The sequence below is a fragment of the Salminus brasiliensis genome, chromosome 9 (assembly GCF_030463535.1).
Source record: "Salminus brasiliensis chromosome 9, fSalBra1.hap2, whole genome shotgun sequence".
Taxonomy (NCBI): domain Eukaryota; kingdom Metazoa; phylum Chordata; class Actinopteri; order Characiformes; family Bryconidae; genus Salminus; species Salminus brasiliensis.
In genome coordinates this window covers 21,510,760-21,538,057 of record NC_132886.1, presented here as the reverse complement: position 1 = coordinate 21,538,057, position 27,298 = coordinate 21,510,760, and the positions used below count along the sequence as shown (strand labels likewise).

The 27,298-nt window shown below is 38.3% G+C and overlaps 2 protein-coding genes across 2 annotated transcripts; both read left to right on the top strand.

Annotated features, from left to right (window-relative positions):
• The first annotated feature begins 1,433 nt into the window (after positions 1-1,433).
• On the top strand, positions 1,434-8,066 carry LOC140561618 (leucine-rich melanocyte differentiation-associated protein). The gene is made up of 5 exons (XM_072686845.1): positions 1,434-1,467; positions 4,186-4,441; positions 5,461-5,640; positions 5,778-5,855; positions 7,161-8,066. The coding sequence occupies exons 2-5, from the start codon at positions 4,230-4,232 to the stop codon at positions 7,303-7,305; spliced, it is 615 nt and encodes a 204-aa protein (XP_072542946.1). The 5' UTR covers positions 1,434-1,467; positions 4,186-4,229; the 3' UTR covers positions 7,306-8,066.
• Positions 8,067-8,719: 653 nt separating this feature from the next.
• Positions 8,720-27,047, top strand: aco1 (aconitase 1, soluble). Its single transcript, XM_072687814.1, has 21 exons — positions 8,720-8,790; positions 11,650-11,827; positions 12,577-12,745; positions 12,929-13,066; positions 14,316-14,385; positions 14,470-14,653; positions 15,056-15,195; positions 16,156-16,327; positions 16,501-16,601; positions 18,738-18,854; positions 19,502-19,661; positions 19,786-19,921; positions 20,331-20,415; positions 20,552-20,708; positions 20,952-21,076; positions 21,175-21,279; positions 23,129-23,271; positions 23,404-23,551; positions 23,743-23,865; positions 24,344-24,529; positions 25,492-27,047. The coding sequence occupies exons 2-21, from the start codon at positions 11,731-11,733 to the stop codon at positions 25,606-25,608; spliced, it is 2,673 nt and encodes an 890-aa protein (XP_072543915.1). The 5' UTR covers positions 8,720-8,790; positions 11,650-11,730; the 3' UTR covers positions 25,609-27,047.
• Positions 27,048-27,298: the final 251 nt, after the last annotated feature.

The following is a 27,298-nucleotide window of genomic DNA, read 5'->3' as shown; positions in this document are numbered from 1 at the left end:
ATTATATTTTCACAGAATTGTTATTCAGCAACATTGTATTATTCATTCGAAATCAATACCCTTAACTATCATTTCATCTAAACGCTATTTCACTGACCTTTGGACGGGCTTTGCATGGAGTGCTTCCTGTTTGACGATCACTCCACCCTAATCAAAGATTGGACATTTAAGACATCATGTGATTTTGATCACATGCCATCACAGCTGGTTGTATTTTCTGTCATTTATTTGAGGATGATCAACACCAAATAGAGCTTAGGTGTCCCACATTAGGGCAATTCACCCTACAAGAAATGGACCTCATCTGTGCAACAGAAACATCTCACTTTCAGACAATAGATACAGTGATTTAGTGTTGAAATACATTCACTGAACACATTTTCATGCTAAAATGTTACATTACTTTTATAGTAGTCTGGCCTAATCAAGTGTTTTGCATTCTGAATTAAATCGTCTGTATTTAAATTCATGTAGACGTCTCTTGATTGTAGACTTGTAGAAGTGTGTTCTTGACTTGACTAGATGCCAAGTGTTTTTTCTTTATCAAAAATTGTCCGAATGACCAAGGAAGTTGTCTTTTGGTGTTGCTCACCAATGCATTGCTTCTTTTTAAGAATGTATTTCTGCTCTCTCTGATAAGTCACTTGTATGGAAATTAAGAGCATCAATGAACGGCTATGAATGTGAATTCAACACACAATCAACTGCAGGCCTTTCAGTTCCTTAACATGCCAATAAAATGGGATAATAAAAGGGAACATGGGCAATTGTCCAGTTACTTTTGAGCATGAGACAATGACAGAGCAGTCTGTGTAACATAGATGATAATAACTTGCATATGCAGACTTGCATTTCTTATCCAGGTGAGAACACCACACTACACCAGCAAGAATCCTTGATGAAGACTCCTATCAGTACATTCACTTACCTGTGTAACAGGATTCACATGTGGGTCACTCTAGATAAGAGCACCAAAATGCCATGAATTTGAGGCAGTCTTATCGCAATGATTAGCGCTATATTTTTCTTATATTTATTATGTTATATTTATATTATATTTTTATTTTTATTACACTGGCAAGTCGAGTGTCATAGCATAGCTTAGTGCCATATTGACTGATTTAAATGCACTGAGGTGGTGTACGAAGGAAAATTGCAAAAAAAAAAGTGTCACTATCCAAATACTTTTTGAACTTAATGATTTAAAAATCCTGTTTTTTATTTACATTCCAACAGGCTAAGCCCACAAGTGCTCTTATATGTCTAAGTTGATTAAATATAAAGTATTTATCCATTAACATTTGCAGAAAATCTTGCAGGAAGGGGTTAACAGGCAATGTGATTATCCAGATCTTGTGATCATGACTCCAGTCATGAAAGAAGGCCTTTATGAGTTTGAGGCAGACCTTCACTGCACACACACTCAGGCACATCTCAACATACACCCTACTAGCCCAACTAACACTGGTGAGTAGAATTATGTGTGGGTTTGTAGTTTTAGTGTTATGTTGTTGTGCAGTATCCTGTAGTATTTCTGACGAGATATTTGTGATGTGTCTTCTTCATTCTTGTGAACTAGTCTTTCTGAATGCTGGTGTATGTCTTACACTGTTATGGACGTAAGTTCTATCATTTTATCATGTTTAGTGCAGACATGCATAGTTGTTTAGTTTTTGGGTAGTTTTTTATTTGGGATATCTGTTTATTTGGTTGCAGTTGTAAGGCACAGTAAGTTTAGGGTAACTAATGTAAACCTGATCTAATATATGCAGAAGTGGGCAATAACTAGTTACACTCGCTCAGGTATGTGTAATTCCGACCTATTCAAACATATTTTCATTTGAAAATACTTTCACAGCTGCTCAAAAGGCTTACACGTTCATAATGTCGCCTTCGTTTCTTTTATTTAAGTGTGTTGTGTTGGTGACAGCTCCTGTATTGCTTTGTGAATGAACGTTTACACCTCTGACTTTTAATGTTTTTCTTGTTTTGACCTAAAGAGCATCGAAAAGAGAATAAAAGTGCTTCAGTTTTTAGCCTATGCTGATAGATCAGGAAGGTCCTTTAACAGTCCACTGCAGGTATATGAGTTATATGAGAAATATAGTGTATTTAGGTATACTTTAAGCCAAAATACTGAGAAGGTTCTTGGAAAAAGGTATATATAACCATATATAGTTATATAAATAACATTGTAAACATTTTATATGTAGAACCATCTACAAAAGCTTTTCCACCAATCTGAAAAAAAAACTTTAAACGTAAAACTATTGGCTTTACTAAAGAACCCAGTATTTCTCAGCTGCTACTTTTGTACTGTTACTCATGCTTGTGTTTTTAAAAAGACACAATTACATTTAATTGTCGAATAATCTTTTTTTTTTTTGTTTACCAGACAACAGTACTTTTATTATGGTATGGGTTTAGGCCACTCTCTACGTATGAGACCACATTCTTTCAATTTCATGTTTGATTGAGTGGAATTTGGCCTATCCTGATTGAGTGCATCCTGCTGACATCACACAATTATAATTTATAAAATTCATGAATTGATGTTATTGAGGTTTCTACAAGAAGGGGGAGGAGGGAATGGGATAACTGCTCACTTCAGCTATTGATGAACTCCTGATTGCTGCCCATGCCCAGCCTATTTACATTTCTGTAGCCTTATTTTTCCAGATTTTAAATAATTTGTATGATTTTTACGTACAAAATACACAAAATACATCAAATACAAGGTTATAGAAACAAAAACACAACCCAGAATGAAAAGTACAGCTGGCCTCCTTTAGACTGACCTGTCCTCTCTGAGCATGCATGCTGTGAGAACACAGTAAGCATTTCTAAGAGACTAAAAGACTTTCTAAGAAACATACACTCACTATCACCAATACTGCATATTTCCTTTTTGAGCTGATAACAGTGCTAATATCTCTAATACAATTCTATACACGTCTTGTGCACATCTTTTATTATTGCTTTATTGAAAAACAGTAACAGTAAGTTAAGGATTTATAATTTAATTTATGGACATGACCTGAAAATTGTGCATAGAGCTCACTGATGGGAAAAAAGCAGGTATGCTGACTTTGCCACAGTGGTTTTCTTTATTGATGTTTTATTAATTTAGGCTATTTTTTAATATTACAATTAAAATTAAAATGGCATTGCTATTTAAATGGGTATAGTTGCATATTGTGGTGTAATTAGACCTAAAATAACAATAATAACATGTAGCACAGTTATGTCTGGGACAATATATCATCTGTGTGTGCAAGATGTCCACTTTTAGTCAGATCTGTAGGTCGTAAAAATGTTCCCACTGAAGCTAGTGTGGTTTGAAAGAGCTGAGGATAGATAAAAAGCTTGAGTTGACTAATGATACTATGCTCACTCTCTAGTCTTTAGTATACAGTTATGTGCTTTGCATCTTCTATAATAATAAAAAATATGCTTTTATTTGATAAGCGCCCTTTACGACACCCAAGGACATTGTACAAATAGAAAAGAACATGCAACACAATGCAACACCCACCATAAAAGGTCTGGCTCACATATAAGCTAGCTGGAAAAGATGGGCTGTAAGACCTGCTTTGAACATATCTGCAGACGAACAAGCATGCAAAACAAAAGGGAGGCAGTTTCATAATTTGGGGCCAGCAACACTAAATGCCCCGTCACCAGAAGTATGCAGCTTAGAGGGAGTAACTCTGAGGCAAAAGCAGGTCAGATGAGCAAAGGGTGTGCACTGAAGAGACCCACTGCAACAGAGTACCATGGTGTGAGTGAGCCAGGCCATGCAAAGAATTAAAAATGAACATAAGCAATTTAGATGGGAAACAATACAATGCTGGAGGCCAATGGAGACATTACAGAATTGGAATGATGTGCTCCCAGGGCCTAGTATGAGTTTAAACTCCTGCAATTGACCTTTGCACTTACTGCAACCTGTTCAAAGGGTGTCCATGAAGCACAGTATTGCAATGGTCAATTCTAGCTGTTATAAAATATAACAGTCTCAGCAGCAGACTGTACTCTTCTAGTCCACTTTACTAAGCTCATCATGTGCTGCTGCCAGTTTCTAGTTGGGTACACTGAAGAATATGATGTCCAAAGCCAGGACAGTGGTCTGGAACCTGAACTGGTTCTGCTTATATCAAAGTCACCTTCTGCATATTTTAATAGGGTGCAAGGGTAACCTGGTTAGGTGGTGGTCACTATGTGCCCTGATGCCGTGGTGGTGGGGAGCTGACCACATGATGGAGTGTGAGAGCAGTGTGGTGGAGGAGGGGGCTCTAGCCCCAGGGAGCCCCACTACAGAACTGGGCCTAAAGAGGCTTTCCTTTGCTTACCAAGGCCTTCTGGAAATCCCATATGACACCATTTTGGAACAGCGAGATACCCTGGAGGTTCTGGACCTCAGCTACAACCTGCTAGATGAGTATCCTTTAAAGCATATGGATAATCTGAAAAAAAAATGTACAGCATGACTTGCAAAAAAAAACAAAAACAAAAAAAAACTATAGTTATGTAGTCAGTTGATTCAAGTGGAAACAAATACCTGTAAAGGTTTAATTGATATAACTAATGTGTTGAGTGCATTTTGTAACACTTCATATATTTCATATATTATATCAATAATTAAGTATTGTGTGAACAGCTGGAAGGTGTGAGTGCTGATAGTTGCTGCCATCACAACAAGGGCGGAAATGTCAAGGGTTTGGCTTTCCTAAGCAGAGTTGGTACAAAGTCTGGTAATTAAACACACAATATTTAAACTCCTGGTACGAGTGGTTCAGATACAGCAGTGCTGCTACTGTTCTTAAACACCTCAGCGTCCTGTGGACATCATCCTGTGACATCTGATGAAGGACTAGAAGATGATCAACACAAACTGTGCAGCAAGATTAGCTTCTGTCTCTGACTTTACATCTACAGGGTGGACCAACTAGGTATGACTGTCCAATAGAGGGAACAGTGATGACCAGGGTGAAATGAGGCTAACAAAGTATGTAAAGAAACAGATGGACTACAGTCTGTAATTATAGAAGTGAAGTGCTTCCATATGGTAAGAGGTGCTGATGGCTGTGTGTTTGTGTGTTTGAAAGAGAGAGATTTGCAGAAGACTTTAGGATACGAGGTGGTTGGTTATGAATTGTAGGTATGACAGAATGACAGAATAAGAATTTAACGTACCATATGAAGCTAATTATATAAGATATTTAAGGCTTACTAACTGTTTCATGTTACAACACTTTTGTATACTGAGATGAGCAGTCACACATTATAAGTATGAGCTCAGGTGATTCCACAGTCATCACAATGTCATTTTTCCAATGTAAAACAAGCTATATGCACATAGTGCACTCAGCTCTTTGATTCTCTGACTCTATCTGATTGCAAACAATTTTGCAAACAATTGAACACTGGTCTTAGTCCTTAGCTCAGCTGTTAACGGAGCCCGGCTCTTCTGGCTGAGCTGGAGAAGCTGAGCACCCTCATTCTGGACTGCAACAACTACAGTGCTCATGTCAAATTCCCATACATGCCCAGCCTCACCACCCTGTGGATCAACAAGAACAAAATCAGCAACCTGCCCATCATAGTGGAGGAGATAAGCTGCAAGTTCCCCAACATTAAGTAAGCCACATTTCACCTTTTTTTCTTTTTCTTTATTACCATCAGTTTATTCATCAGCAAACAAGAGACATACTGATAAACCCAGATGGCTGTTTTTATTCAGTAACCTAATATATTCTATTGTTGTCTGTTTACAGGATATTAAGCATGATGAACAATGAAGCAGCACCCAGTTATTTTAATGGGGGGAGTCTGACCCAGTACATTGACTACAGGTAAATTAAGTGAAACAAGGCAAAGCTCTTATGAAATTCACTTTATCCTGAGTGTATTATGATTAAAACCTTAACATGAGCTTAACAAATATTACCCACAAGCTTACTCACAATGCAACGTGATTATATTTCTTAAGATATATTGGTTTATATATTGGTAATTTAAAAGATGAAAATGTCAAGCAAATTCAGTGGTGTATTGCACCATCTGGTGTTTAAGTCAGGCAGCATCCAAAAACATATACCATACTCTGACAAGTACTTGTAATTTACATTTCATACTTGGAGCGTTCAGCAGATACCCTTCTACCCAGCGACTTTCAAAAGTGCTTTGTTGTTAGTTTGTACAAATATTCTTAAGCCAATACAAACGGGTCATAACATACTCCTGAACGCACACACACTACCAGAGCCAGAAGTCAGTACTTACATCTACAAGTATCTACGAGGTTGCATAACATGTTGATATTACAAGATATACACTTCACTGTAGGGCCCCATTCGTAGAACCACATAACACCAACACAAGCTTTCATGACAACTGACATTAACCTACATCAGCATTTCTAACACATTCTGAGATGAAATGATCTCACAATTGTATGAAGTTATAGCACCTTTCACAAACCCAAAGACGCTCTTGAAAGGAAAAGGGAATAATATGTGAAAAACGGGGAAGATTTCAGTTGCCATTACTAAAGAACCCCTGAAGTAAGCTACACATTTACATTTTTTTTTCCTTCAGTGCAACAGTTACAGACACAAGTTTCCAATAAATGCATCAAACTGTTTCTTAGAAAGACAATTTCTTTTTTAAATATATGGAACAAAAACACTGGTGGCAAGCCAAAGTATGGTTCACTTTAGCAAAAATGTTTGTTTCACAATTATTGTTGGCTTTTGACAATGTTTGACAACTTCATAATCCAATTTCATATACTTTAAGAAAGTTGAGGAAGGATACTGACCCATGGATATGAGGATAAAAAATACCATTCTTATTTCTTATTGCATTATTGACATTCCTCAACTCACCCCAGTACAAAAAGGGATTCATCCAGTAAACATGGCAAGATCTGCTCTGTTCTCCAGCAGGAATTTACAGATAACAGTAAATAAGCTTACATACAAAGTGTATACACAAAGTAGATTAAAACAACCGTGTGAAAGAGAAAGAGATGTCATTCCCTGATTTTAGGTTCAGTCAAGTCTGTTTTTAAAAGTTCAAAGCTTGGTCAACATGTTTATGCAATGTAGGTTCATTCCGAGTTCGACTCGACATGGCTCTGCTCCCCTCCTCTGTAGGCAGTACGTTATCAGTCAGATTCCCAGCCTGGAGGTCCTAGATGACACAGAGGTGCAGGAAAAAGAGCGAGCGCTGGCCAGGAAGACCTACAGGATGCAGAGGATCAGGGAGGGCAGCAAGAAGAGGAAGGAGCTCCATCACTGATGGCCAACGGCTAATCATTTCATCAGACCCCACTGGGCTGTGTGCCAAGCCAGCCTTCCTGCACTCTCTCCAAATCTCTGAACAATCCAGCCACTCATTCCAGGCCTCTATAAGCTTTATGGGAAGAATGTGAACCAGTGCATGTTTGCATTTACAAGGTGATTAGAACTGACTTTAAGGGCCCATCTCCTACAGTTTTATTTAGTTTTTTCTCTAAGGTCTGCTGGTATGTTTGTGTGGTTTTATGCACCAAAAACAGCCATTCATTAATGTAGGACTAATGTATCAGCGCAATCGGGAAGCAAGTCTTTGGTACACAATGTAAAAATGAGATGCAATATCTTGATAAATGGATCAGAAAATATAGTCCAGAATTATATTAAATAAAGTCTTTTTTCATTAGGTTTCATTCAACCATAGAACATTTTCCTCCTATTTTTTCAATGACAGCGTAGAAATAGCACAAGAATATCCTCTGTTTTGTAACATCAGTTTGAATGAGGTGGGCTGAACTGCTGAGGACTGACTGGATAACTGTAAGTGCATATTAACTAGCAAAAACTGATTTTATAGGTTGTTTATTTCACCTTAGTTTCCATTTATATTATATGGAAACTGATCTACATGGACTGGAAGGTTAACCGTATGCTTTAAAACAGTGTTTAACAATGTTTACATACTTTTTAAGCGAAAAAAGGCTTTTCTATTAAATGGGACCTTTAAAGCCCTGATTAATGCATGATCACTGTTGGTTAAATGATGGATGGAACTATTTTATTTTGTTTTTCCCTTTTCTTTTGTTGAAATAAATAAAGCAAAAATGTGTGTAATGAGTTTTTGGACATAATAATATGGTTTTTGACAAGGTTCAAAACATACTTGCATTATTTGTGTTATTATTAGTATTTATAGTATAGTTTAGTAGTACGTGCTTGAGGACATAGGCTGTGCCTACAACTACTGCCAGACCAGTGAGATCACATTGTGCAATAGGCCCCCGCTGTTCATTGGTTCCTTGAAACCCACCCCAGGGAGTGTAATTTTATTTGAGCAATACTCAAATAAATTGAGATCATTATATTTATATTATTTCAACTATTATTGTGCATATTTATAATAATAAAAAAGGAAAAACGGAGTCAATTAGGTCAGACATTTATTTCTACGACCTCTGTTATACGTTGATGGTTTTTAATAAAGAGCTGAATCATTACCGTATTAAATGTAGTGTAAAAGCTCAATTAACAGCAAGTAACATGTTTCATATTGGCACCAAGATTCAAAACAGATGTAACTGCTAATACAGAGTATTAGTAATATCAGTCTTCAAATAAAAACCGAAAAAGATGGAAATGAAAGCGATTTTGTGAATTTCAGGTTTTTGATGCCGGTTTATTGAGTGTATTACGGTACACGGATCTGCTGGCTGGTCGCTTGGGTCTTTAGGTAGCAGAGCAGTAGTCCAGGGTTTGGGGACCGTAGGAGGTAAGTTAGTCATGCTAAAATAAGCGATATTATGTTGGTCACTGAAAAAACATGTTGTAGATGTTCATGCTGTCTGTGTCTATACTCTATTTTATTTTAACGCAGGTTCTTGAGTAAGATAGTCGGCTAAATTCTAGCTAATGTTAGCTATGATAGAGCAGCTAGTGTCGTTAACATCAACATCAACCTTAGCCGAGGCACTGACAGGTGGGGTGATCGAGCTGGTATGTGGTTGCCAGCAAAGCAAAGCAAAGCAAAGCTACTGCACCAGGTCGCGTGTTGTTTATAGAGCAAGTGATTAAATGTCTGACAAGATGTTCAGTTTCGCAGGCTGAGCTAATGTTAGCCTGTTAACTACTTACCAACGGTGGCAAATCCGGGGCCAGAAAGTGAAAATCCACCCCAGGACTTTGGCCCAACTGCCAGGGCAGCTCTACTGCGGGTCGGCTGGTCAGGCAGTTGCAACAAAAGCCTGGGGTGGATTTTCACTTTTTGACCCCGGATTGGCAAACTTACTGAAGTAACCTCTGAAGGCCAGCGGACGAGCTAGTTGAATTAAATTACACGGCAAGCTAGTTTGTTAGCCTAGCTGTTGACTTTTACACCCAGTCTGGTTTAGTTTAGGCTGTTCTCCAGTTAGGAGAGTCTCTCAGAGTAATGTCAGAGACGTTAAACTGTCCTCTATCACAGATTGGAGTTTCCCCCTCCTTGGTTTGTAACCTGAGCAGGTGAGTGGGGTGGAGTGCGGTTTGTCAGCTGTGTGCTGCTCGTCCAGAGTCCACGAAGGCTCCACACTTGTATATGTCCAGCTGCTTCATCCTAAAATGACACCAGTGATGCAAACGATACTTAATTACTATTAAAAGCTTAAATTCAAGATCTCTGCAGTGCACTTTTTATTAGTTTTACTACTTTAATAATAATGCAATTTTGACTGGTCACATGCTACCATTGATTGACGTTAAATCCCCTCTTCTATCTCTTATCTATAATTACATTTGTACAAATAAACTCCAATTGAAGATTGAATGTTAATTTTTTACTAATAGAAACTGTAATTCCAAATACAATGAGTAGTACAGAATGCAAATTTTGATTATTAATAATAATAATAATAATAATAGTCAAACCCAATTTGTATATCTAAAATTATATTATATAGGTTTCTTAAATGCATATTATATCAGCACTAAAATAGATGTATTTTGAATGGGCTTTTTGTACTGGTCAGAATTCATTAATGTATATGTGGCTCTGGGCTTTATACTAGTCATAATTACACTGTAGATATCTGTAATAGCAAAGAAATAATTGTAGGATATCTGGATATGGTGTTTCCTCCAGGTACATTTTAATTTAAGATGTGATGAGAATGAGATGTTCATCAATGATAATCTATGACTCTGATATTCCTAGTACCAATTTCATAGTTCATCTAAAATTAAGATTTCTACTAGTAAGAATGACATTACACTGATCTTGGATTTGTCAGAATTGAGTTACAACTTGTATCACTGTTGGCATTTTAGGCTTAGCCTTTCAATTAAAGACTCCAAATGAATCCTGTAGTGTGCAACAATAATCTGCATTTTCTCCATCAGCACGGTGGTGTAGATCTCTTGTGCACCAGTCTAACCATAAATGCAGCTGTTTGTCTAGCTTAGGATTTGTCACACTGTCCCTGTGAGCTAGACTGCTGTTGTCCCATGTATAATATGTGCCTTAGGCACAGGCTTTCTTGGAGATGAAAGCCTGTCCTTGTCTTCATATAACCCTCAGTTCTGAAAATGGCTTCCTAAATAAATGAACTTTAGCCTCCTTTTTGAACATGGTTGTATGCAGGAAAGTCCTTTCCTGATTTGAAGCATTTTAGTGGAGTTTGGTGGCTTGGTCTGCAGGGTGGAGTGGATAACCCTGCTTGTCTGGTTTACTGGTGACTTTTCACTGCTTAAAGCATAACCCCATTTGTGTAGAAAAATCCATGGCACTTTGCTGCGCAACACTGTGGACAAATGTTCACTAACCTTTGCTTCATTGCTTGTGCACTATACATATTAGCTAAACTGCTGTGTTTGTCTCAGTATTTGGCACCAGACAATCTGGACCCTGATGAAACTGTGTTTTCTGAATTACAGAATACAGAAAAAATCTAAGCCTTCGTGTTTTATGTAAACTTCATCTTTCATGAAATCTGAATCTGAATCATGAAGTGTTGGTCTACAGTTCAGCATTAACGTTTGGATACATGGCTGCTTAAATTCTGATTTAATTTCAACAAGGAAATGGGTTACAAATAAGCATATAAAAAACCTTGATGTTATCTGTAATAGTTGTCATGAAGCCTCTGGCACCATCGTGTGACCCATCAGCTGAGGTGTCACTCAGTAACTCCTTCCATAACAGACTAACCTCCATGCAGACTCTCAATAATTTCACCATGCTGAGATGCACGTTTGCACTTCTTAGTTTAGCGTAGTGAGCTTAGCTGTATGATCAAATGTAACATCTTGTGATCAGCCAGACGTGAAGGCTCTGATGTAAACTTTAGATTTTTCAGTGGAAGAAGTGGAAGGAGTGGAAGAACTTTTTTTTTTTTTTTTTTTTTAACTCAATGATGGTGGCCTGTGATATCTCAGATGGTGTAATCCTGGTTGTCACGTACCATTCCCTGGAGTTTGGCAGGGGATCAAGGCTTTGGTGATAAATAGGGGCAAAAAAAGCTAAAATGATCGTTTTCAGAGACAAGTCTCCGTGTCAGGTTGGGAAACCGCAGTGTCCAGAGTGGAACTTTAGATGTGAGCTTTATTGTTGACTTATTAATGCAACATTTAGTGATCTTGTCTTTTTCTTGCTTTTTAGGTTGGAAGGCCCTTTTTGAGTGTCTGTTCTGAGACACTGCTACATTTTTATTCCTCCGATAACTGGAGAGTGTCTTCAGAGATGACTAACCCTTATGCACATGTCATTGAGCCTCTGGACCCCCAGAAGCCTGAACTTAAATTCTTCAATCTCACAAAGCTCGGAGACCCCAGATATGGTAAGGGAAATGTTACAGACTTAACAGTGTCATTTTTTGCTATTTTATTTTTAGCACTCAATTATTTTTGTGAATATTATGGACCTAAATTGCATCCTTTTAAAATATTTTTATTCATGATTAAACTTAAAAAAAAAAAAGTAGAAATCTTGGTACCAGTTGGGTACCACTTTAGCCTTAAGCCTTATCAGGTGGCTTAGAACAGCATCAACAATGTCTCATTACATTGAATTTGCTAACACCTACAGATACCCTGACTCATTATTTTGAAATTGAGAGATAGAAGATGTGAAGCTGCTATAGGAGAATTACGTTGTTTATTAAATATCTATAAAACACAATCAGTAATTGATTTCATTAAACAGCTGGTGTCTCTACACTATGCTACTGTTCCATACTAACAAGTCACTTTTCGAATGCACATTAATCTGGCTTAGTAGCTATCATACAGTGTGCAGTACAAATTAGGAGCGGTTTATGAGAGATTGTAGTGCCTTCAAAATTACTCATTCATTTCAGTCACACTCTAGTCTGTGGTCCTCCCGTGTCTGTGTCAAAGCCGATTTTTCTTTTTCCTCCCCTCTCTATATAGTACTGGATGTTTTGGGTGTGTTTTGACATGTTATTCTTAATCATGCAGAGCCATGTGGTGTTATAGACTTTCTATGTGTTCATGTTTGCTTGACTTGTTTGTACCATACCCTGGTCAGTCATTAGCATACCTTATTATCACCTTCTCTACTCAACAGAACGCCTGCCTTTCTCCATCCGTGTGTTGCTGGAGTCGGCTGTGCGAAACTGCGATGAGTTCCTGGTGAAAAAGGAGGATGTGGAGAGTATCCTTAATTGGAAGCAGACTCAGACCCAGACTGTGGAGGTGCCTTTCAGACCAGCCCGCGTCATTCTGCAGGACTTTACGTAGGTTTAATAACTGCTTAGCCTTTTATGATTACCCTTAATTGTTGGCTCTGTTGGGTTTTTGTTTTCGCTTTTTTTAGGATGTTCCTTTTGGGACTGTACAGGATACTGTATGTTTTTATACTGTGTTTGTGGGTGCGTTGATGAAGGGTGCATTTTTTTTAATATCTCTAACATGGACAGGGGGGTCCCTGCAGTCGTGGATTTTGCAGCAATGCGTGATGCTGTAAAAAAACTGGGTGGAGATCCAGAGAAGATCAATCCTGTGTGCCCTGCTGACCTCGTCATCGACCATTCCATCCAAGTGGACTTCAACAGGAAGTATGTCCTCTTCATTTTACTTTGAAAGATTAGATTAAAAAATATTACTAATCTTACACTTATGGGTTTCTGAAGTTAATTTTTTTTGAGGATGCTTGAGCTAGAAAATTAAAAGGAATTGGTCTGGTGGATGGGGTAAATAATATTGTAATGAACTCTCAGTAGAGTAGTATGCTAGTAGAAAAAGAAAGTATATTGGTATGTGCCATCTAAATTTGGAATGGGAGCCTTTGCGTCAGAGAGAGGTGCTTGTGTTTATGTCAAAATTATTTATCAGTCATCACGTTCTGCATTTATTTTTCAAGCTCAGTTTTTCAAGACTGACTAATGTCATATCTGCAGGTCACTCTACTCTCAGATGAACTTTATACTGCAAATGTATAAAGTGTCCCCCCCCCCAACAGTTACCTTTAACCACAAGAACACCGTGGCACTCATTCTGTGTTGACCAACTGACTAGGTGTTGTTTGGAACAGCTTTTATGTGCAAGTCTTGTATCCTCAAAATGGCAATTTGCAGGAGAAGGGGGGGAGGGGCATTTTCAGTCAATGTGCAGAAAAAGCATCAATTTCAAGCCATTTTGGATCATTTCTTTTGATTCATCACAATGTATCATGTATTCATGTAAATGTAAAAAGGAAGGTTATGATTATGTCTTAAACAAAGTTAAACATGGCAAAACATGGTAGGCAGTTGTTTCAAGACACATGGAAGACAAGCATCTAGACTTTTCTCTCTTCTCGTACCGAAATGGTGGAATAAACTTCCCCACCTTCCCCATCTTTTTTAAGAGTACGTAATTCAGCACTAACCTTTCTTTAATTTAATGTTTGTAGTTGCACTTAAATGGCCTAGTTCTGCAGACATTGCAATTTCTCCTATGAATCAGGCATTGTATTAGCTGTAACTAGTAGTTAGATTCTGTGCACTTTTGTATCTAGGTATCAGTCTTTTGTATTTGGCAGGGCCTAAGCATGCAGGTATCTGGAATATATATATATATATACGGAAATTTCCTAAGTGAACAACCAAGAATCTCTGTAAGTAGCTCTGTGTAAGCCTGTCGACTAAATGCTGTAAATGCCATAAATGTAAATACAATTCTTATGATCACTTACAATATTGTCACCATCATTGCTATGTCACATTATACATGCTTCAATTATTAAGGATGTTCTATTTATTTGTTTAATGTTTACAAAACATTTACAAGGCCAGTATACATGCAGCTATTTTTTATGCATTCCAGGTCTGACAGCCTTCAAAAAAACCAAGATCTTGAATTTGAGAGAAATAAGGAGCGGTTTGAGTTTTTAAAGGTAATCTCTAACATTGTTTTTCTTTACTGATTTTTAGCTCTGCGTTTTAATCACAAGTAATAATCTGCACCTCCTTGTCCTCAGTGGGGGTCCAAGGCATTCCAGAATATGCGCATCATTCCTCCAGGATCAGGAATAGTGCACCAAGTCAACCTAGAGTATCTGGCCCGGGTAGTGTTTCAACAGGACGGATACTACTATCCAGACAGCCTGGTGGGAACTGATTCTCACACCACCATGATCGATGGCCTGGGAGTGTTGGGTTGGGGTGAGTGTTTAACTGTTAGAGGAACACCATGGTCAGACTAGGAAATCACAGAAGGAAGCCAGATTGATAGATTTAAGAGCTAAGAGGCACAGTTCAAATGGCCTGAGTTTTTCAAATGTTTCTCCCACCTTCAAGACACATCACATGAAGGTGGTTTTCCATTAACCGTGGAGAGTCATAGCTTTGCACAGCTTGGTGTTCAAGTGTGTTAATATTGTTATTAGAGCACTTATTTAAAACAGCTTTATAGAGTACAGCTGTTCAGCTGTGGTGTAATCCCAGAGCGTCTTGATTGACATTTAGATGCCAGCATCTACGCTGTTGTGTGTGTGTGTGTGGCTTTTTTTCTGTCTCTGACTGACTTGATGTCTTGATGATATAGTCTGCTGTCTCTATTGGCAGGTGTGGGAGGTATTGAAGCAGAGGCCGTCATGCTTGGCCAGCCTATCAGCATGGTGCTCCCAGAGGTCATTGGTTATAGACTTCTGGGCACACCGAACAAGTACATCACTTCTACTGACATCGTCCTCACTGTCACCAAGGTAGCTCTTTAATTTTAAAAATTCTTCAGGGACAATTTTGGGGCTTTTTACACCTTGTGTGAACATGCGCTTTCAGATGCTTTTGGATTTCACTTCATGACGGGAAAAGCCAGGTGTAAACACGCCCAATGTGCATTGTAATTTGGTTACGACTGTATCACTCATTCGGATCACTCAATCCAGAGAGGTGAACGGAGACCCTATCTCAACCACATTCTTACACGTGTAAACAGAATGTGTTTTCAATATCTGGATACAGTCTGGCAAGCGGAAACACTTCTGTTAAAAACAAGTTAACATGAGTACTATTTTGTTGTTGTTGTTGTTGTTGTTGTTGTTTTTCTCCTCTCTCTCTATCTCACTCGCTGTGTCTGTGTGCATGCTTGTGTTTAGTCCAGTAGATCACAGTATTACAGTGCGTTTTCTTGCTGTTTAAACAGCATTTCTCGCTGTTTTAACAGCATTTTATCTGAAAGAGCCATTATGGGAAAGTGAGAACTGTCTGGTGTTCCACTGTGTTGTGGAATGCCCACAGTTCCTCATAACTGCTCACAGTCTCCTAAAGCCACACCCCTTAATGAGAAATTGTCAATTACAGGCAGTAAAATGGTAATAATATACATGTTAAAATATTTATAAGGGAACAGGAGACTAAAATGTGTCTACAGTGTAAAAAAATGCTAAAGAAATCTGGCCAAAGTGTATTAGGTACTATCTGAATATTAAACACATGTTAATACCAGATGTGAACAGGCTCTTAATCAGTTCAGACAACTTCAGAGCTCTAATGTTGGTATGATCAAAGAATTTACCATTAACTTGGTTAAGAGACTCGTCTTCTCTTTGTTTCAACTCGGCCATACATGCAGGCCCTGAGTTACTGCTTTTATTATTATAAAGAATAACTCCTTTTCCTTCATAAATTGATCAGGTTGTTTCTCTGTTAATGTGTCTCTGTAGCACTTGCGTCAGGTTGGTGTGGTGGGGAAATTTGTGGAATTTTTCGGCCCTGGCGTGGCCCAGCTCTCCATTGCTGACCGGGCTACCATTGCCAACATGTGCCCAGAGTATGGAGCCACAGCCGCCTTCTTCCCCGTAGACCACGTCAGTGTCCAGTATCTCGAACAGACAGGTAAGCTGTCACGGAGTTCAAATCACCTGTGACCCAAATAATTGCCTTGCGTGCTTGTATCAGTCAGTAAGGCTAATGAGTAGTATTGTGTCTAAAAGACAGTTATTTCTTTCCAGAATAATTTCTTACCAAATATTTACCTGGGGTAAAATGTGTGTCCGTATTTCTTTTAGGGCGAGATGCCGAGAAGCTCCATTACATTCCTCAGTATCTGAAAGCAGTGGGGATGTTCAGAGACTATAGCAATGAAACTCAGGACCCAGATTTCACAAAGGTATTATACTCTTGTGCACTCACACCAAGAGTTACAGAACAGCTCCAAAGCTGCCTAAAAGCTGATTCATACCTAGTGTGCACCGTCAGGTCGTCCACGTCGCTTGATGTTCATGTCTCTTGTGCCTCTGACCGCGTACTTTGACTCCAAACAGTTGCTCAAACACGAAGCTGGGAGCTGCTCTTTCCCACACTGTACAAATGAGAACAAAGGAAACAGACCCCATTGTTAATATGTGAAGGAATTTTGGGATTGCATAGATAACTGGGTGAAGGTTAAGTTACACAGAGGTCAAATGTTCCCCATTATATTTCATATTAGCATATAGTTATGTGGATTAGATTTTTTTGATGACATATAACACTATTTCTTAATGTTATTAAGAAAAACAAGTCCGACCCCAAAGTAAACACCCACTGATCACACCCATGGAGCTGGTTAGTGTTGATCAGTAAAGAAGAGGAGCTTTTGTTGAAATTGGCTGACAGACCGAGAAGGTGATCCATGTACATCCTAAATTTTTCAAGTGGTACATGCCCCCGCGGAGGCCTCCATGCCCAGCCATTTCGTCCGCAATTATGTCACATTGGCCGTGTGCCCTATAGTTCATCCACGTCCGCGGTATATATGAACCAGTCTTGAGACCACTGCCTGAGTTACAGTTGTATTTATTTACTTACATATTTAATTGTGATAAAAGCAGGTTTTTTTCAGAATTACCCTGCTCACCAAAAGCAGTTCTGAGTACCAGCATTAGTTTTTTTTTTGTTTGTTTGTTTGTTTTTTGTTTTGTTTTTTACATTTTTGTTTTATAAACAATTGTTTGTAGCCTTACATATTTGAAATGTTCATTAGCTTGTTTATTAGCTTATTAAATATATATATAAATTAAATATATTTTTTAATAACCAAAAGTTTATGAAGTTATATTTTACATCTTATTTTATTAGCCTGGACTTGATCATTAGATTTTAAGCATTAACAGGCAACTCCCAACACTTATTTATATGCAGTTATGTTTGGTTTGGATCTTTTTGTAGTAATAATGCTTGTTGGTCTTGAACACTCATTATGTGGGTCTCCTCTTCCTCAGTGCACAAAGACTGTTGCCAGCAGTGCTTACTCAATTTTATGACCTTGTACATTTTGCTCATTTTGTACAAGTTTACATCACCCAGTTCAATCATTTGATAATCTGCTGATTACACTAGTCCTTGCAAACACATTGCAGACTGCAAAATTGTGCAAAACCTACAGTTAAATAAAATAACATCTTTGACAACCAGTTATCAAATAGGTGATTGTGTTCTATCATAAGAAATGACCTGGTGTAACGTGTGCATCGGCAAAGTATGGTCATGTGTGACTCTGCCAGTGACCCTGATGTCTTACAAGTGTGGCAAGCCTTTGCTTCTTTCTTGTTGTGACCTCACTTTGCCACTTCCTGCAGTTTACATATCAGCCATTTCCAAATATTTATTCATGTTACACTATGGCTTTGTGCACAAGTATCTCCATCTCCTCTTCTGCAATGGACTCTTGAAACTGTCATTGAATAATAACTTCTAATGAATAATTCCTAATCAGTCCTTGCTTTCCTGTTTCCACTCAGCCATTTTGCCCATAGTGGCCAAAGATACACCTTAAGATAAGATAAGAATAAAAAAATTAAAATTAAAAAAGCAATAGCAATATTATTTACAGGTTATTGCAAATGACTCTTAATTGCACGTGTGTGTGTGTGTGTGTGGGGGGGGGGGTTATTGCACATAGTATTTTTACATTGAGGGACCTCTGTTCCCTGAACATGTGTGTGTAGTTAAGTGTGTGTGTATGTGGTCCGCTGGAAGCAGTTAGTTAGATTGACTTTAACTGTGAGAGCCTTGTAGATATGCCTTCAGGACCAGGTTATGTATGTCATTGTGATTTTAAGATATAAATATGTTGTATTCCATAACTGAAAAATAAATGAAAAGTAGTTTGATTGTATTGTAGGTTTCTGCAGTGTGTGTTCTTACTCCTAGGCAGCTGGACAATAGCATTTGTATTAACCACAAGCCAGTGGAACTCTAAATTAGCCATGATCATGTCTCTTCATTTCTCACTTGGCCCTTTTTCTGTTTTCTCTCCACCTAGGTTGTTGAACTTGACCTTAGCACAGTTGTCCCTTGCTGCAGTGGTCCGAAGAGGCCGCAGGACAGAGTGGCTGTATCGGAAATGAAACAGGACTTTGAGTCTTGCTTAGCAGCCAAGGTACATCACACCCACCTACAGTACAGAGGCCACTGGGCAGAACATTCCTGTTCACTAAGGTTGTGAAGCTCCAGCTTTGAAGACACACAAAAATGTGCAGTGTTTTCTGCATGAAACCAACTCAACTGAACATGTAAAGAAGCTAATTAGATACATAACCTGAGTGGAGGTTGGACACATACACACGCCAATCAGCTATAAAATGAAAATCACTGATGTTAAGTAAATAACATTTAATTATTTCATTAAAAAATTACACTGTAGAGAAGTATCACCAATCGACTAGGACTCTTTGAAGCAGGTTAACATAATGACCAATACTTTTGGGATGAATTCGGGATGAGATGGGGTGGTGATCATCCAAAATTCTGACTTCACCAACATTCTTGTTGTAATGCTCCAAAATCTAGTGGAAGGCCTTGGCTGGCCAGTGAAGACAGTTAGATATATACAGTTTTATATTTATATATAGCTAAATAGTGACTCTTATGGAGTCTATGCTGCAACATGCAAGAGCTGTTATGGTGGCACGAGGGGAGCCTATACAATATTTTCCAGGTGGTTACGTGTTTCCGCTTTGCTTGCTCTGTCTGGCTCTCTATATAAATACTGTACATGTGTAAATATTTTGTTTGTTTATATTTTAGCAAGGTTTTAAGGGGTTTCAAGTGCCACCTGAGCGCCATGGTGCTAGTGTACCGTTCCAGTATAATGGGGTGGAATACTCGCTCTCTCACGGATCTGTGGTCATTGCGGCCATCACCAGCTGCACCAACACCAGCAACCCCTCGGTCATGCTGGGTGCAGGTACGAAAGTCCGCACGGCAGTGCTGACTGTGTAACCAGAAGGATATCTATTAGGACTTTTGGTGATTAGGATTAGGCTTAAATAAATGTTAACGAGTACACTCTGCACTTTTTTTGTGTGCAGGTCTGCTGGCTAAGAAGGCCATCCAATGTGGTTTGAGCGTGAAGCCTTATATTAAGACTAGCCTGTCTCCTGGCAGTGGAGTGGTCACCTATTATCTGAGAGAGAGTGGAGTGATGCAGTACCTTGCAGATCTAGGGTACGAAATCATCAATGCAAATGGAGAATAAATGTCTGTTCAGTTTTTTATGTAATGTAAAATGTGGTAAGGGTAGGACTGTATACAACCACTGATGTCTGATTTGGTTTGTACTGATTCTATAGCATTTATTTGATAATACAGGTTGGTAGCTCATGACTTGACTGTGTCTCAGTGACAAATAGAAATGTTTAGAGATGTGTCCAGCATTTAAACTGTTTATTTTTTAGCCATAGCTAATACAGTAGACTCAGTTTTGTTTATTGACTCAATTATTAGACTTTAGACTCAATTATGTTTAAATGAAAGACAGAAAAGAAGACATAGGAGAAATACTGCTAATAGAGCATAGCATACTCATTGCATTCTCACATGCTGCCTTTGCTACTCTGTGATTGTCTCTTGTCAGTTTTGAGGTGGTTGGTTATGGCTGCATGACCTGCATAGGGAACAGCGGGCCCCTTCCAGAGCCAGTTGTGGAGGCAATCACTCAGGTAAATATTGAACTCCTACACTTTTATAGGTTTATGAAATACTATACATGCTGAAATTGTGTGGTGTGTTTTTTTTTTTTTTTTTTCCAATTATAATTATTTATTTTTTATTACATTTATTTTTGTTTTCTTTCAGGGAGATCTTGTAGCAGCAGGAGTTCTGTCTGGCAACAGGAACTTTGAGGGTCGTGTTCACCCAAACACACGCTCCAACTACTTGGCATCGCCACCTCTGGTCATTGCTTATGCTATTGCAGGCACAGTGAGGATCGACTTTGAAAAGGAGCCCATAGGTGAGTGAGAGTTTACTGGGTCATCTAACATGCAGTGTTGTCCACATTTAACAAGTACTAGTAGGTTGAAAGGCTGTCACGATAATATTAGTAATCAATAAACAATCTGCTGTTTTAATTAAACTTAATAATAATAATAATAATAATAATAATAAAAAAATGGGGTCCAGTGGTTGACCAGTGGACTGCATGGATACTGTGTTCTAGTGCTGAGTAAGATTCCTTTTTGTTGTGTTGGTGCAGCGGTGAATGCGGAGGGGAAGGAGATTTTCTTGAGGGACATCTGGCCCACCAGAGAAGAGATTCAAGCTGTGGAAAGAGAGTTTGTTATCCCTGCTATGTTCAAAGAGGTCTATGAGAAGGTGGAGGTTAGTGAAACAGAATAAGGTCATGCAGGACAAGATTCAAATCTTGGTGGTGATTTTATGTATTTTTTTAACCTTTCTTTTTTCAACTCTTATTGTAGAAAGTGAATGAGCGTTGGAACTCTCTCAATGCTCCCTCTGACAAGCTCTATACCTGGGATGACAAGTCCACCTACATCAAGTCTCCACCATTCTTCGATGGACTGGTACTATAATGCTTGAATTATTCAATGCTTGAATGATTCTTCTGTGTCAATAAGTACTTTCCTATCAAAAGAAGTTGGTGTTATATTGCAAACCAGCAAACATAATTGCATCATTACAATCAGACATGGTACTTATAAACTACAAAAGTTATTTAATGTATAAAAAAAAAATATATATACAGTGAGTCCAAGAAGTATTTGATCCCTTGCTGATTTTCTTCGTTGGCCCACTAATAAAGACATGATCATTCTATACTTTTAATGGTAGATGTATTCTTACATGGAGAGACAGAATATTAAAAAGAAAATCCAGAAAATAAATCTAAGGAATATATATTAATTGATTTGTATTTCATGGAGTGAAATAAGTATTTGATCCCTTAGTATTCATTAGCAGTTCTGGCTTTTACAGACCAGTTAGACACTCCCAATCAACTTGTTACCTGACCTGAAGCCACCTGTTCTCACTAATCACTTGTGTGAAAAACACCTGTCCACAGAATCAGACAGATCACACAGATTTCAAGTCTCCAACATGGGTAAAACCAAAGAGCTGTCACAGGACCTCAGAGTCAGAATTGTTGACCTTCACAAAGCTGGAATGGGCTACAAAAAGATTAGTAAGGTGTTGGATGTGAAAGTAACAACTATTAGTAGTAGTAGTAAGAGTATAACATGACAATCAACAGACCTCGGCCCGGTGCTCCAAAGAAGATTTCGCCTCGTGGGGTGGCAATGATGCTGAGAACAGTCAGAAATCGTCCTGCAACCACTCGGCAGGAGTTAGCAAATGACCTGAAGGCAGCTGGGACCACAGTTTGCAAGGAAACAATTGGCAACACTTTGCGCAACAATGGATTCACATCCTGCAGTGCCCGAAAGGTACCCCTGCTGAAGAGAGCACATGTGGAGGCGCGCCTCAAGTATGCCAATGATCATTTGAAAGATGAACCAAGTTATTGGGAGAAGGTTTTGTGGTCAGACGAGACCAAAATTGAACTTTTTGGCCTCAACTCCACCCGCCATGTGTGGAGGAAGAAAAATGCTGCCTATGACCCCAAGAACACTGTGCCCACCGTCAAGCATGGAGGTGGAAGCATAATGTTTTGGGGGTGTTTCTCTGCCAAGGGTACAGGGCTACTTCACCGCATCACTGGGAAGATGGATGGAGCCATGTACCGCACAATCCTGAGGGACAACCTCCTCCCCTCTGCCAGGGATCTGAAAATGGGCCGTGGTTGGGTCTTCCAACATGATAACGACCCTAAACATACAGCAAAGGCAACAAAGGATTGGCTCAAGAAAAATCACATTAAGGTCATGGAGTGGCCCAGCCAGTCGCCAGACCTCAATCCGATCGAAAATCTATGGAGGGAGCTGAAGGTCAGAGTTGCCAAGCGACAGCCCACCAACCTTCATGATTTAGAGAGGATCTGCAAAGAAGAGTGGGCCAAAATTCCCCCTGGTGTGTGTGCTAAACTTGTGGTTAACTACAACAAACGTCTCACCGCTGTGCTTGCAAACAAAGGCTTTGCCACTAAGTATTGAGTGTGTTTGGCAAGAGGGATCAAATACTTATTTTCCTCATTGAAATACAAATTAATTAAAATATATTCTTTAAAATTATATTCTGGATTTTTGTCTTGATATTCTGTCTCTCCATGTTAGAATATATCTACCATTAAAAGTGCAGAAGGATAGTGTCTTTATTAGTGGGCAAACAAAGAAAATCAGCAAGGGATCAAATACTTCTTGGACTCACTGTATATATATATATATATATATATATATATATATATATATATATATATATATATATATAGCTTACTTGTAAACCTGTATGCTTCAGACCAAAGAGCTCCGGGAGCCCAAGTCTATTGTGGACGCATATGTGCTGCTCAATTTGGGAGATTCTGTGACCACTGACCACATCTCTCCTGCTGGAAATATTGCGCGCAACAGCCCTGCTGCTCGCTACCTGACCAACCGTGGGTGAGACAAAGTACCAGAGACACAGAGTGCTATACTATTAAAGAATTCTCTCATTGTTCTATAGAAATTGTAGCTTTCACAATTTAGGTACTAAGGGTAATGAATAACTGTATCTGTTTCTTCTCCTTATAGACTGACCCCTCGAGAGTTTAATTCCTATGGCTCTCGCAGAGGCAATGATGCTGTCATGGCTCGGGGCACATTCGCCAACATCCGTCTCCTGAACAAGTTCCTCAACAAGCAGGCGCCTTCCACTATCTATCTGCCCACAGGAGACACGGTAGGACTGGCATAACTTCAGGGAAACCGTAATGTTCATAAAATACAACTGTGACTAGTGTCTTTAATTAGTTCTCTCGGTTCCATGAGCTGCAACCCAAATACAAACTTGCATGACAAATTTCTGACAATTTGTGTCTGGACTGTTTCAACTGGAGGAAGGCTGTCAAACATTAGGTTTCTTTCCAACAGATGGATGTATATGATGCTGCAGAGAAGTACCAGCAGGCAGGTCATCCCCTGCTGGTGCTGGCAGGTAAAGAGTATGGGGCAGGCAGCTCCAGGGACTGGGCAGCTAAAGGACCTTTCCTACTGGTGAGAGACACTCAATACAACTTCAGTACATTAGAATAATGACATTAAAACAAGTCACAAATCATGGTTTTGTTAAAATATATTAAATAGAAATCAAAGAATCAAATATGTAAAATTAATATAATAAAGGATAATTCATCTGAAATGCAAAATGTAAATATATATGGCTGTTACTTTCAGCTAACTAATTAAAGTATACTAATGTATTTTTTAAATACAGAAAATAAAAATTGGCTTAATTGTACAATAACAAACTTTCTGACCATAAAAGGGAGTTTTAAAATATCTATGTTTTTTGCATCATAATTTTATGCATCATAAAATTAATCACTGCCCATTCATCAAAAATATAAATTCCATACAATAATGTTTTAAAGTAATTAAGGGATCTTGGCAGCCCTGTTAATGTACCTTGTAGTCACATGTCATGAGAAGGAAAAGCAATTTTCTTACTTTTCTTAATGCCATCTCCTCTCAGGGAATCAAAGCTGTGCTGGCTGAGAGTTATGAGCGCATCCATCGTAGCAACCTGGTGGGTATGGGAGTCATCCCTCTGGAGTACCTTTCTGGAGAAACGGCTGATAGCTTAGAGCTTACAGGGCGAGAGCGCTACACCGTGGTCATCCCTCCAAAGCTCACGCCCAGGATGCTTGTTGACATTAAGGTAGATTTTAAATCAGTTTTTTTATTAGTGTAAACACTGGTGGTGATTTGCACAATTGATGTATTTATTTGTTTGTTTGTTTATCTATTTGAAAATGAAAATGCAAGACTTTGTTTTCCCTCTGCTACATCAGACCACATGGCTCATGTGTATATGACACTTCCTTTCTTGCAGCTTTCTTTGCTTTTTGTCTGATTGGTACCTCATGGCCTCACTAAATCTAGCAGAGTGGTCTAGCATGTAAATCCACATGGCTACCAGATCAGGCAAAATCAAGGCACAGGGGGAAACGTTTTTAGCTATTTGATTGTAACATTTACCTTTTCCAAAATGAAAGTAGGCTGCTGATCTGCTGGCATTTTGAGGAACATTTATATCCTTGCTATTAACCCTCTCTTCTCCATTATCACCGCTGTTCGCTTTTTTAACATAATGTGATTATGTTGATATTTACATTGTTACCTGGACCAGTAGAAATGCTCGAAAATTACTAAAATAAAATATTTTTACATTGACCTCCATTGTTAAAAGATTTTTTTTTTTGTAAAATAGACATTTTGAATATGAAGGTTTTGAGTGACAGCGAGTATTTATTTATTTATTTAGTTAGTTATTTAGTATGATTGTTTTAAAACTGTAAAAAAAAAAGTTGTGTCTGGTGTGTAAAGTTTTAATGCAAAACATCTAAATCTAAATATTCCACATTTTTACTTGTGCCTTTAAGGGGCTCTCTGTATATAAGATTAAAGCTAAAAACTTTTCTGCTGCTACACCTATGCAGGTCATCATTGTTCCAAATATTTTTTTTCAATGGTGTTGTTGTGGGGGTTTTTATTCTTATTTTTTTTTCTTTTTAAAATATACGGTTTCTGCATTATCCTTTTAAGGTGCTGTAATACTGGATTTTAGAATTTGTGGTAATTGCCAGCTTCTAACCTTCCCTCGGTTTTCTGTCTTTTCAGTTGGATACAGGGAAGACATTCCAGGCTAGGATGCGTTTCGACACTGATGTGGAGCTCACCTACTTTCACCATGGTGGGATCCTGAATTACATGATTCACAAAATGACAGAAGAATAGAGAACACCTCATTCCTTTCTGAAAGTGCATATCCTTCGTCCACAGACTGTTTTTTTTTTTTTTTTTTTTCAGTTGGTTGAGCAAACATTGCTCTGTTGCCTAATTTACCTTTAAACCTGTAATTTTGAGTTGGTCAATTTTGTGTTAGTCTGAGCTCAGTCTAAATGTTAGGAAATCAAGATGTCCAAAATGCTTATTTAACTCATATTACAGATACACTAAATACTGTGTGTTATGTGATTCTGATTCAGGTGTAGTGGAGGTGATGGTGGTGAGGCTGTTCATTGCAGGAATCCTATAATAACAAACCATGCCAGACCCATGCTGCACTTAAAGGGCCTAAAGCCTGTAGCTTTAGAGTTATTGAGCAGGGCCCCTAATCCAAAGAACCTAATATGGTTACTTAAAGTGCACTACACTGGGCACAAGTATTTACAGAATCATTTACATCAGTTCATTACTAGAGCTACAGACCAAGGCGCGTTCATGTCCATCAGTGGTGTAGTTTTAGCGCTACCTCAGTGTTGCCAAACATTTACCTTTCATTTTGTCTGTTCTTTTGCATTAATTTAGCTTCAGTTCTGTTTTGATTTTGAATGCTGTAATAAATTATATTTGTACATGGCAAATTCCACACTAAAGGTTAAATATGTTGTAACAAACGTGACTAAATCTCACCATGATGAAAATGTTTGTTTGCTTTTTTCCATCCAGAAGAAACTATGAAATGATAACGTTTTGGTACCTGCTGGTTTTAGTCTTTACTTTCATATTGAGTGATTTAAACTAGTAAAGCAGTATTACACAAGTAGTGGTAACTAGTGTTTTACTGATGATTTACCAGTGACTGACCGATAAGACTGAAATGTGTTTGTTTGTTTGTTTTTGTTTTTTTTGGGAGGGGGAGAATCAGTCTGTGTGCTGTAAAAGAACTCAAATAATCGGTAACTGTTATAGATCGAAGGAAGTGCCTACCACAAACTGTATATATTGGTCTCTTTAGACATGCACTTAGACAGTATCATTCCGTACCGTAAATATGCACTTTTCCCTCCTTTCTGTTGTTGATAATGAAACAGTTGTGAGCCATTCCTGTACAGTAGCTGCACTTTTACTGTAGAAGAATTAAGAATGCTTTTGGATTAACATGAACCTAAGAGACTATGAGTGACTAAGCCATTTACCATCGTTATACAACTATATTAATAGTAAATCCCAACTCATATCTTGATTAAACATGGTGAATATGCCACTTCAGTGTCCAGGCATTAATTTGGGGAAAACATCTTCCAGCAAATCACTGAGATCAAGAGTTTTTTGTTGTTGAAGTTACCAAATCTGTGGGTAAAACTACAGCTGTTCAGATGGGAAGTCTGTCTAATAATGCATTAGATTTGTAAACTGTTTGTCAGTAGTCAAATAAAAGTTTTTTTGATGAATTCTGATTTAAGTGCTTGACTAATAAAATCACATTTTAGCATGAACATCTACCCTGAGGCCTTGATTTACACTTTACACTAATATTTGGTCCCTTAAGATTTTCTTCCATACCAACTGGGCTTAAATAAATATTTTTAAATATTTTCCAGTATACATTTAGACTACATGGTATTTGTAATTAGTCATTTTCAGTTTATAAGTCAGTTGTATTTTTTACCTACTTAAGGGTATGAAACATCTGTAGGTATTT

Excerpts from the sequence above, each read along its gene's own strand:
- LOC140561618 (XM_072686845.1), top strand. The coding sequence starts at position 4,230 with ATGCCGTGGTGGTGGGGAGCTGACCACATGATGGAGTGTGAGAGCAGT. Across the intron at positions 5,641-5,777 it reads TGCAAGTTCCCCAACATTAA|GATATTAAGCATGATGAACA; the intron begins GTAAGCCACATT and ends GTCTGTTTACAG. Across the intron at positions 5,856-7,160 it reads ACCCAGTACATTGACTACAG|GCAGTACGTTATCAGTCAGA; the intron begins GTAAATTAAGTG and ends CCTCCTCTGTAG.
- aco1 (XM_072687814.1), top strand. The coding sequence starts at position 11,731 with ATGACTAACCCTTATGCACATGTCATTGAGCCTCTGGACCCCCAGAAG. Across the intron at positions 13,067-14,315 it reads CAAGTGGACTTCAACAGGAA|GTCTGACAGCCTTCAAAAAA; the intron begins GTATGTCCTCTT and ends TATGCATTCCAG. Across the intron at positions 20,416-20,551 it reads TTGTGGAGGCAATCACTCAG|GGAGATCTTGTAGCAGCAGG; the intron begins GTAAATATTGAA and ends GTTTTCTTTCAG.